The following is an 11,918-nucleotide window of genomic DNA, read 5'->3' as shown; positions in this document are numbered from 1 at the left end:
GGAGATAATTTCATTCCCTCGTCTCTTTTTCACTGGAATCCACTCTTTCTCCACTTGAATTGAGCTTCCATAAGAAGCAATTTGATGGGAACCTGAGACATCGATAGCCATTAGCCCGCTTTGCACAGGAGGGCCAAACATGGCGAGCCAAAGTTCATTTATTATTCATGTACCTGCAGTTTTCCCTAAAAACATTTCTGATATTCCTTTTTTTTTTTTTTTTGCATCACGCTGCCAGAAGCGACAAATCAGTGGTTTCAAATATCACCTCTAAAACAGAGCTGATAAATGTTTCAGGCTAACAGGGTAATGTGTCTGTCTGTCTATACATGTCCGGATTTGGCCTAGAGTGGCAAGGAAACCAAGGACACATGTGGAATACACATTAGACATTCTATTCCATTAATAAGTGAAGGGATATAATGATTTATGGATGCAGATGAGAGAGATGAAGCTAATTCTTACAGTATGTACAGTTTAGTATTGTCTAATTTCATCAGGATCACATGATAAATCAAATGTTTGTTTTATAAATTTGAATTTGTTAGGCTTCTAATTGCGCCGTGCATGGCATTTAGAGATGAAATTATGTAAGTGGAACAAATTAGAACATAATTCCAAGACAATCCGAGAGGAGTTGTTTAAGTATTTCATAAACAACTGAGATGAACAGCTGCTGACAGCCAGTCAGGCACCATAAAAACCACTGCAGAAGAAGAGTGCGTAATGAGACGATGCACCTGTCAAACCTCATGCCATGGAAAGGTGACATTTGTTGAATGTATTGATTTAATAACTTCCCATTGGCTGATGCATCCACTGTTCCTCCAATGAATGTTCTATTATTGCTGCATTTTTTAGTAAACTACGGTAAAAACTATAAAATCCTCCTATGATGAAGAAGCAGAGTTTTACTGAAGTACAGTATTTGAGGACATGCAGTTGGTTGGTTTCCATCAGCGGTAGGGTGGGCCACCCTGCTGGAAATCTGATGGAAACAAGAGAGGAAAGGCTATCAAGCTATTCAGTCTCCATGTTGTCAGCAGTTCAGATTAGCTGTCACATCGCTGAGGGAGGAACAGCTGAAGATTGGAGTGGGTGATTTCATCTGAATAATTTCATGCTTTGACTGGCAGAGCTCAATGCTCACCGTCCCAAGACTTTGACGTCAGAGGAAGATAGACCGAGCAAAATAAAGACCCAGGTGCAGTCGAATACAATTATCTGCCTTTTGATGGAGGATGGAAAAAAAAAACACACACACGCACATATGAAATGAAAATTAATTCACACTTCCACTGAAGAAATTCCACTGGCCTGTTTTTTTTTGAGTAGACAAAAAGACAATCTTTATTTGTGTGTTTCTCTCCTTGCTCTGACTTCTGTGTTTACTTTTGACTTATACTGACTTTAATGACTGAGGTCAGCTTCCACAAAAAAACACCACGAACAGAAAAGGAGACAAACTCATACATGACGCTCAGACCTGGAGGCCTCCTACCACTACCAACCATGGATCACAAACCAGAGAAGAAGAAAAAGCAGAAGAAGAAGTAGAAGAAGAAGGAGAAGAAGAAGAAGAAGAAGAGCATCAGTGGAATAGAAGAAGAGAAGACACATTTTTTTTAAATCTTCCACAGGCTATACCCCATCACTGCATCCCACAAAGGAGTCATTAACAGTGATTTTAAATGCTACAAAAATAAGATGAAATAGGGAAAGAAGTGTTTCCCCTTGTTTGTGTTTCCTTGTGTGTGTGTGTGTGTCTGTACATGTTTGAATGTCCATGCCATGTCTTTGTAAATGTCTAGATTTTCTACATGTGTATCTGTACATGTGTGTATGTATGTGTGTGTTCACAGTGCTTACTCATTATGTTCACTTCCCAACATTAAAGAAGTCTCAGTCCCATGGTACACACACACTTTCTCTCCCCTCCACCTCGCTCCTCTGCTCGCTCTCTCTTTGTGCCGTTCCCTTTATAGTCCTGTCCACGAATGCTCCCACTGTCTCGGAGGAACAGTCTCGTTATCAAAGACTATGTGTGTGTGTGTGTGTAAGTGTATATGTGTGCATGAGTATACGTGTGATTTTTTGTGATGCTACAACACACACACACACACACACGTACACGCACGCACACACAGCTCGCCTCATTTGCTCCAGTCTATGTGCTTCCCTTATTGGTTTAACCCTCAGACCCAGGACCAGCTTCAGTCAGTGTTTACGTCCATTGTGATCTGGCCTGGGCTCCGAGGGCTGATTTCCAGTCAGTTTCACCCTGTGGGTCCATTTATCTCACGGCCCAAGCTAATCCATCAACGACCAAAAGCCCAGACAGGAGGAAACCGTGTGAGGAGAGAGGTTGAATTTTCCTTTTGATGTCTGAAAAAAGTCTTAGGGAGAGCAAGAGAGCGGTAGCAGGGTGTTTCTACCCCCATGAAAAAATATATCATCATTAGAAACAACATTGATCTGAAGTTTTCACAGTGGTCATGCAACTTGAGTGTCGCCTCCTTTTCTCACCTGTTCTCTGCTCATACTTACTTCATCCCAACCCTCGCTCCTTCCACTTACCACCCCCCCTTTTCCCCAAACTCCCCAAACCATTCATCCTGCCAGTCTGAGAGAAGGTACCGTAAGTGACCACAGTCATAATAATAATACAGAAAGACAAAGAGGTGGGTGACCAGTGGTACATTCATACATGAGAAAGTCATGGTTCCAAAAGTCACCCGACCCAATCGACATAGACAGTGCTGAAAGATGCCTGTGCTGGCCAGGCTGTGATAAATGCTTTGTTTAGAAACATGTATAAGACAAAACACATCCCACCTGAAAAATCTACATCTCATTAAAACCACCCAGAGCATCCCCACACCCTCCCTCTGAAACAGGCTATGGTTAGACTTGTCAACATGATGTGACATCTGAGCTTCTCGTACAAAAAAAATCAAATTTTTATATCACATTGCCATGAGTCTACACTGGGTCTGAAAATATCAACAGATATAATATTACATCTCCCAAACGGCCGTATTCATTTAAATCTGTGCTCGCATTGTTTTTCCTCTTTTATTTTCTGCACATGTTTCTCCTCTCCTCTGTGCATTTGCTCTTATTCTTGTTGCAGTTTTTGGATTTGGTCCAGATAGTATAGAATTCCAATTACAATGCAAGCTTGGCCACTTCCAATTCTCAGTGTGAGGATGGGATAGCAATGTGAGCAAAATCCAATTTTTGTGCATCCAGGCCTATCGCCTAATGCATCCTGCCATGATTGGAGGATAGGAATTGCACTGGAACGACAAGTTTAATCATAGCCGCAGCTACATCTATCTACCCCATCAGTGGCCAAGAGTCAATAGTCAAATCAAAAGGACCCCCTGATATGAGTGCAGAGACATTTCTCCTGTGTTTTTTTCAGCAAAGAGGTGCTGTTCCCCCCAGAATTCAGAAATCAGAGATGAAGGGCAGCTTCCCAGACAGCTCAAGACCCAGCCCTCGCAGCCAGGCATGGGAAAGGTGTCCATGGCTGGGCCATGAAGGGCTCTGGCAGTGGGGGGGGGGGTGGAATGGTGGTCGTATTTAGGTGGAGGTGGAAAAGGAAGAGAAGGAGGGAGGCGGAGACGGAGGGCTTCCCTGAGGGGTGGTGGTTTTAGAGGGACAGCCAGCCCAGCCCATTATCCCTGGGTGGGGAGCTCCAGGAAGATGGGGAAGAGGAGTCACAGCTGGTAGATGAGTCCCAGGAACAGTGAGGCCAGAGCAGCTAACAGGGCCAGGCAAGACCCTGCCCTCAAGCTTGGATTTCCGTCAGTCAGGAAGGGCTCTGGAGAATCATATCCCGATCCATCTGAAACAGAGAAACAAGAGAAAGAAAAAAACGACAAAACATCTGAACAGAGAGGGACACACAGACGAGACAGTCTGAAACACAAGTGAATGAAGCAGGCCGTGGGTTTAGGGAAGGAGAAAAGGGTATAGAAAAGAGGAACTGTTTGGATGGGAAAAAATGTGAAAAAAAAATAAGCAACAAACCAAAAAACTCTCATCCTCCTACAGCTGAGGAAAGGAAAAGAGTGGATGGCAGAAAAGGACGAGAGGAAAGAGGAGGAGGAAAAGACGACAGCAACTGAGCTCTGCAGGGGGTTTAACCAACCTAATTACAGTTTAATCACAGAGACTCGGAATCTGGAGCAGCTGACACACACACACACACACACAGACACACATCCTCACACATGTACATGGGTGACAGCATTTCACAGATGAGATGGAAGTAGCAATGTCAGACAGATTATTTTAACAGCACAAAAAAAGCCAAAACTCAAGCGAGGAGCTGCAGCAATGACAGAATAAAAGATGGTACAGTATGTTGTTTTAGTAATCATGGAGGAGGAGAGAATTTCCTCCCCCCTTTAGTGAGATGTGGAATGATCTGAGCCTGGAAAGCTGCGAATGCTGACTCCCTTTCATGAAGATCTTCAAAGCTGCGTCATTACCTAGGGAGACATGTTACTACCCAGGCTGGGCTCTTTAGCTGGGCTTAGGTTGAAAAAAAAAACTCATGATGTGGAATACGCATTAGAGCAGACATGCAGGTAGATTTTTCAAGATAACGCAAGTGCAGTGTAATGTCTGCGCTGAGCTGATGCAGGCTCCTGGTGAGATATTTATAAACACTGCATGGCAGAGTGCTCAATCTGTGCCAATATATGATGGAGCTATTTTATCTTACTGGATGATGTGAAAGGATTTTAAGCCTTATCCATGTTATAATAAGGAATATGGTGTTCACAGCACTGTTTTTTGTGTCTCGGTGACATAGTATAATACTTGCGGAAATGCTGCAACAGGATATGGCCGGCGGTGACCATCTAGAAACCGAGCTGCTGCAAACAATCATCCTGTTGCCATAAATAAAGTTCTTATATGATGCTGACTACAACCGCAAGCAAACCCAGTTATTATACTTTATTGAACAGAGGTGTGGTGGGAATCCTACCAAAGATAACTTAGAGAAGACAATCCAAGCCCAACAGGACAGATGATCAGGTGCAATGCTGCATGCTGGTACATGTAGGCTTTAAGTTAACTGCTGTGCCAGAAGGGCAACTGTGTCAGCATAGCAACACAGAGCAATATATTGCTTCAATTGACGACACGAATTAGATGATTACTGGTTAGATCCTCACATTAAAAACTGTAATTCAACTCTTACCTTATGTTCTACTTTAAACCAAATACATTAAAAAAATATGTACTCTGAACAAATGTCTATTATTGGAATAGACTCCGACTTTATACAATGGGTGATGTTGAGGCTTGGTAACATTTTTAGAGAGCACTTTCACTCTGTTCTCTTTTTACAAGGACAGAAGGTCTGCCTCACACCCAGTGTGATGTGATGTGATTTGATGTGAAGTGCGTATGCCATTTTTGTGCCTCTGTGCACGCACGCACTTCTTATCGTCTATGTGTGTGTGTGTGCTTGTGCCTGTGCACCATGGTGTGTGCATGTATCTGTGAATGCGTCAGAATGTGTGTGTGTGTGTGTATTTTTTTCAGTGTGCGTAAAGGTGTTAAAGTGTTGCCTGGCTGGTCTGTGAATCAGAGCAGAGAGTGTTGCCGGGGCATTCTATCAGACCTGTTATTCTCCCCTAATTTTACTTTGATAGGCAATCTGGACCTTTTGTGAGTTGGTGTGTGTGTGTGTGTGTGTGTGTGTAGTTAGAGCGTGACTTACCTGGAGGTCTGACATACACCTTCAGCTTTAGACAAGCCCGCCCCACATGGTTTGGGTGAGGAGACGCTGTGAAAGGAGAGATTGAAAGTGGAGATTAGCTTTACAGATAATATGCTTTGCGCTCTGATACAATAACAGATTACATTTAATAAAAGTCATTTTATTTCTTTTCTCTTTCTGACTGTTATGAGGTTTACATCTGCGTGGTTAGGTGGTCTGGGAAGCAGTAAGACACCACAGTAATCAGGCTCTGAGGCTGTTTCTCTTTGCCCTCCTGTATACAACACTGCAAGTAAGTAAAAAAAGTATTATTTTTATTACTACATGTCCCTCCAATGACTATTGACTTACTTACTTTAAGTCAATCTCACTTTTTGCTGTAAATATTTCCTAAAGAAAAATGTGTATTGATCAATGCTAAAAAATAGTCCCAACAACAACATTCACCTCTGCTTCAGCTGCCAAAAAACTAAGCGGCTGGTTGGTAAAACTCCAAAATTAAGTATTTCTGTCACTCAGTCAGAGAACAGTTAAAAAAATAATGACAGAAATTGTTGTTGCTGGAAATCAAGAGAATAAACTCTTGATTTCTCTTTTCTTGCCTTATCCCATAAAGCAATAACAAGACCCTGGGAAATACCCTTATCTTTTTTAGCTGGCATTATAATTTAGTGGTGCCTCTTCTCAGACAGCTTTACAATATTTTAATTGCCTGCTTTCCAACCTTTTAATGACTGGAGGGTGACAGGTTGAAGGAGCCAATATAGGCGAGATACATAAAAAATCTCATTTAACTCAGCTCAGCCACTTTACTGTAACTATTTATGAAATGGAAGGGGGGGAAACCGGATAACACCTAACTCAGATACTGAAGAAATCCGCTCATATTCTTATTACTGACTTCCATTTGCATCCACACTCAGACATTTCTATTTTTCTCACTGAGAAAAATCAACACTGTAATCAACTTTCATCAACTATGTCAGAAATATTTAAGTATTATGAAAAAAGAAGTTTTCCACATGAATTAACATTTTAATTGAACATTAAAACAGTAATTAATTCAGTTTATTACATTCTTGACTGTATTTAGTGCTAGAGATTTTCTTATATTAAGTCCTTTTAAACCCATGCTCCTGAGCTTGTAAACTCCCATGAACATACTGAGGACTTCAGGCAATGTAAACACATCTGGACGGATAAGCCTGTACTCTGGGATTCAGCCGCACTGACACATCCATACCTAGGGGAAATAAGGGGCTCTAAAATCGAACTGACTTGAATGTCTTTGGAAGTGAGAAAGAAATCCATGCAAATTCCCCACAGACGCAGCTCCTCTCGCCGTGAGGTGACACTGCTAACCACTGAGCCAGCGTGCTGCCCTGACTGAATGAACCCCCCAAAATGAGAAAAATGTTAAAAAGTTACTGCGATTCAAACTTCAAAGTAGAGTAAAAGAAATTGAATCTGGGTTTTTAGTCCCACCTCACTCTGATGTGAAATAGAACTGGACACCTTCAAGGAGATGGTGGCCAAGTCTCTGGCCGCTCACACATGGAGACACACACACACAGATGCATACAAGAATGTGCACACACCGATGGTTACAGAAGTGTGTGTGGAGACCTATTGGCCTTCTCCCTTGAGGAAGTCTGCATAGCCAGAGCCCATGGTGACCCCAGAGAGGACCATCATCAAGATCCACAGTGCACAGGAAATAAATCTGACCTTTCTTCTGCCCTCTCCTCCTTCTCTTTCTGCCCACAACTCCTCCCTCCATCCTTCTCTCTGCCCTTCACCTTCCTTACCCTTTTCACGCTATATATCCCACTTCCTTTTCCTCAAAATTCTTTAAATCATCTGCCTACGCTGCTGCAGCAAAAGTATGTCTGGATCCCCTCTAAGGAACTTCTGGCCTGGTATTGAGACATCTCTCCTGTTGTGTCTTTGTTTTGGCTTGTCTGCTGTTTCACTAAAAAACAACAGCGTCGGGGGAGAAGTGGATATTTCTTTTCTATTCCCTGTGCCCTCCAACAATTTCCACTTTTGTCATTTTTAAAAAAAAAAGTCTTATCAGTTCTTTCAGCACTTCTGTTTCCCAGCACATCCACCATCCAGTGTCTCCTGAAGTCCCATTGAAAATCGTTCAAGCTCATCGGATGGCAGCTGGTAGAAGTAAGGGGTGGAGCGGACCTGTCAACATGTCAACCCCATGACATATACACAACATGCACACACCCTCACACAGGTCTGGCCACAAATCACAATCAAGATCAATGCGTTTCACCAGTATCTGCCGCACACACAACTACACAACCAGCAGCAAAGCCTGATGGTTCAAACTGTCAGCATGTTGCCATTCCACATCAGTGCTGACCTGTGCATGTGTCTGACTGTGTGTGTGTGTGTGCATGTGAGCAACAAAAATGTGTGTGTGGTTGTCAATCAAAATGATGGACAAGGCCTTTCATGGGTTCACAATCGCTTGACAACTGACCCCCACAACCAGCCCTCTCCTCCCCCTCCCTGCCCACCACCACACACACATGTATTCAAACACACTCACAAACACTCCAGTCATGTGAAGTACACACAACTCTTAGGGGACCCAGTAATACAATACCATAGTCAGCAACTATACAACTCTGGAGGGGCCCAAACCATCCTTACATGAGACTGAACACAAAAGAGAGAGAGAGAGAGAGAGAGAGAGAGAATGTGTGTGTGTGTGTGTGTGCCGACTGGGAAAAGTGCAGTAGGACATAGGGTGTTTGTTATCTTCGCCTCTTTAGCTCCCTTACTCATGCCTGTTGTGCCTTTGTGAGAATGTAGACAACTGATTGAAATATTTCCACAAACCATCAATATACCGTAATTCTGGCATTATTAACACATAACTTAAAACTTTTCTCAGTCATGCTGCAGCATGTGAACAGTGGGCGAAAATCCTAAATGCAGAACTGCTATGATAAACTGTGTCGATGTCTGTCAGCGAGTCCCTTTTTTGGCTTTTGCTCCTTGGACTCTCTGAACAAAGACAATATCACTGAAAAAATGAGAATCACCGCCCCAAGGACAAAAACTCAACAAAGAAATCTGTCGCACTTGCATGCCGACCTGAAACTGGTGGCGCAGAACCTTCATCCCATTATGAGTCACGGTGAGAATGCATCGTCTCCTGCTAAAAAGGTTAAGGTCAGTTTTCAGCCAACTGTGCAGCGGGAAATGCATGGAGAAATGAAGAGACCTGGGTCAGGCTGCATACTGGCAGGAATATCTCTCGGGGGAAAAAGAGCACCTTTTCAACAAGAAGAAGTTTGCTATGACTTCTGTAGAGCAACACAAAGGTCAAGTCGGTAGAAGTAACTCTTTCTTGGTGGTTATAAAGTTGCAAATGGTTCACACTAATAATTTGTACTGTTGGGCCTAATGAAAAGGAGATTGCATCCATTTTCTCAGATTAAAAGGGAGTGCTGCCAGTGGACTACACAGGAAAAGTGTCACTCTACTACAGGGGTTTACAACGCTGATCCAGTCTACAATTCCTCCTCCTGTCACCCAGGAATGTAGATTTAAACTGTTCTCCTAAGCTCTTTAGCGCCTCTACCGCCTCCCAAGATGAAGAATGACACATTTTAGCTGTTGAGGATGTCATCAACAAGCTAAGTTGAAAAATAGGTGCACTAGTTTTTCTAAACTTTTCTTCTTTTATGGCTACAAACAGATTGATCATCACTTTGCTGATGCATCTATCTGAATAATAGCTTTTCTTTCTGTTATTCCCCGAGCGAACCAAAGGACGAGTGACACTGTGCTGTCAGCCACAAGAAACTTTGTTCCTTGATAGCAAAAGCTTTTGAAAGTCAATTTAATCTGGTACTAAAGTGTCCGGATGCGGTAAATCTATCCTACCCATCAGGCACACTGAGCAGCTGAAAACAATGTTTAAGAGTAATTTGAAGCTACTGTTTGTCCCATGCCTGTTGGGGTAATGATAGCTTTTTAACTCTGTTCAGAAAAACAGTCTCAGCGGGGCAAGGCCCATCTGTGATACTAATACATCACTTGTTGAAGTGAGGAGAAACATCAATACAGCTAATATAAAAATGATTACAAACTACGCCTGGTGACATTTTTACCACTTTGCTGAGCACACCACTTATGATCTTGACAGAAGCAGAGAGATACATCAAGGAATAAAGAGAGCGAGAGAGAGTGAGGGAGTGATGGAAGGTGTATTTATGCACGCCTGTGGGTGTATGAGCGGCCTGGTGGGCTGTGTTTGAGCACTCTCTCAATCAACTTCTGTTGATTGCATATTTACATATTGTTTACAAATGCATATTGAGCTGGAGGATGCAAACACAGATGCACACGCAAGGTTGTGTGCACACAATAAACGTATATCTCTCTCTCTCTCTCTCTATATACCCCTAACATAGAGAACACACACTTACAGATGTAGTAGTACTCGTGTCCAGGGCTGAACTCAAAGCCCAGGGAGAAGGGAGTGAAGAGCTGGAACTTCTCTGAGAAGCGAAGGGGTCCATCAGGACCGGTTGGACGGTTGCATTCCCAGCGCTTAAAGCCACGCATCCTGTGCTGGCAGGAAGTGTAGCCCTCGTGGTTGACCATGAACAGGATGTAGCGCTCCATTCGCCCGTGGGATGGAGGACCTTCGTAGTAAGGACAGTAGATGTCTAGATAGTCATTGATGTTCACCGCCACCCTGTACTCTCCATGCCAGAACCTGCAAAACAGACAGAAAACAAATAAGTTTCTTCACGAATAGAAATAATCACAAACAGGCTCGGGGGTATGAATCAGTCGGCAGGGATCTATGGTTTAAAATGAGATTGAGGGAGACACATATTTTTGAGAATAACCCTATACATATTTATGACCTGTGTTGAATTTCTGTATGATTGCATGGTGGTAAGTGTCCTCTGAGTGTAGTCATGCTGTGTAACATGCGCAAAATTGTACAGCATTTTTGTGTTTGCACATCTTCAGAGGAAGGTCAGAGGTCACAGCCAGCAGCAGATCAGTAATCCTCAAGAGTTTTCATGTATCACTTAAGGACATTTTAGCAATTGCTTTCTGATAGAGCCACCTGAGTCATTGCAGAACACAGCAAAACCTTCCTGGAGGGTGTTTTGATTTATTTGTTTATTTATTTTTAACCTATTTAATAAAAAAACAGAGGCCAGAAAGAAAAAAATTCAATGATCATCCCTGTGGTTACAGCAAACGTTTGCATAGTAACCAATTTTATTTTAATAAAGCTGTGTGAGCTGCGCTTCATGGGAATTAGAAGCATGTTGGAAATAAAGGCTCCTCTCTCTCGTCAGAGTGCTTGAATGATCCTACTGGTATGATACTCAAGAGAAGTGGGTCATGTGATGGTAGAGAGCACACATTATTATTATTCCAACCCCTGAAGCAGAGTGTTGGGGCGGTTGCGGTTAGTGTCCACTTAGTTCGGTACACATACGGATCACTGGGGTTGGCATGATGAATAGAAATGGGTCATAGGTTAGTGAAAGAGAAACAGTCCTGCATACACTCATTGTAGAGTGTCTATGTTGTGGCAGTTTTCCTTTCTATGCTCGTCCCTCTGGCACACAGTCAAAGAGCTCTTGCAGGTAGAGCACATTAGATGGTGCTTGAACTCACTGACATCCTCCCTTCATCTCTTCTCTGCAGCCGCTGCTTGTTAGTTAAATATTAAAAACATATGGACTGCTGGTTATGTTTTATGTTGCTCCTATTGTATGGGAAGTGAACCTCTGTTTATAACAGGCAAGTAACTGGAGTGAAACAGCTCTCTTAAAGGATTAGAATGGGGATATTCTATAGTTTTGTTATTGCCAACAAATGCAATTAAAAGACTAACATCGGCTCTCCTGTCAGTTTTTGGTTTCTTGTTGTTAAGACATAAATCTTAAAAAAAGCAGCAGTCTTCTTGAAGAAAATTTGAACTTTTTCACGTATTACATCTTCATCAGTCATAATTGAATCTGCATTGGGACTATTTTCCTCTCTGGATTGATACACAGCAAGTGTTGCAGTTTCTCAAATGGCCACTTGGAGTTGTGCGAGTCAATCCCCACATCTTAAAAAAATAATTTCTATAATCTATACAAATGATTTAACCTGTACAGGTAGTGAA

At 42.5% G+C, this 11,918-nt stretch overlaps 1 protein-coding gene across 1 annotated transcript in view; it reads right to left on the bottom strand.

Annotated features, from left to right (window-relative positions):
* Nucleotides 1–3,489: 3,489 nt before the first annotated feature.
* The window catches only part of efna2a (ephrin-A2a), a 63,894-nt gene continuing 55,465 nt past the window's right edge, over nt 3,490–11,918 (bottom strand). Inside the window, exons 2-4 of the mRNA XM_028395873.1 lie at nt 10,204–10,496; nt 5,747–5,812; nt 3,490–3,853 (exon numbers count right to left, since the gene is read on the bottom strand). Coding sequence (XP_028251674.1) covers nt 3,726–3,853; nt 5,747–5,812; nt 10,204–10,496 — 487 coding nt within the window. The 3' untranslated portion in view covers nt 3,490–3,725. The remainder of the gene's footprint in view (nt 3,854–5,746; nt 5,813–10,203; nt 10,497–11,918) is intronic.

The sequence above is a fragment of the Parambassis ranga genome, chromosome 22 (assembly GCF_900634625.1).
Source record: "Parambassis ranga chromosome 22, fParRan2.1, whole genome shotgun sequence".
NCBI classification, from domain to species: Eukaryota; Metazoa; Chordata; class Actinopteri; family Ambassidae; genus Parambassis; species Parambassis ranga.
Note: the sequence above shows the minus strand (reverse complement) of the source record. Positions and strands in the feature narration are given on the sequence as shown.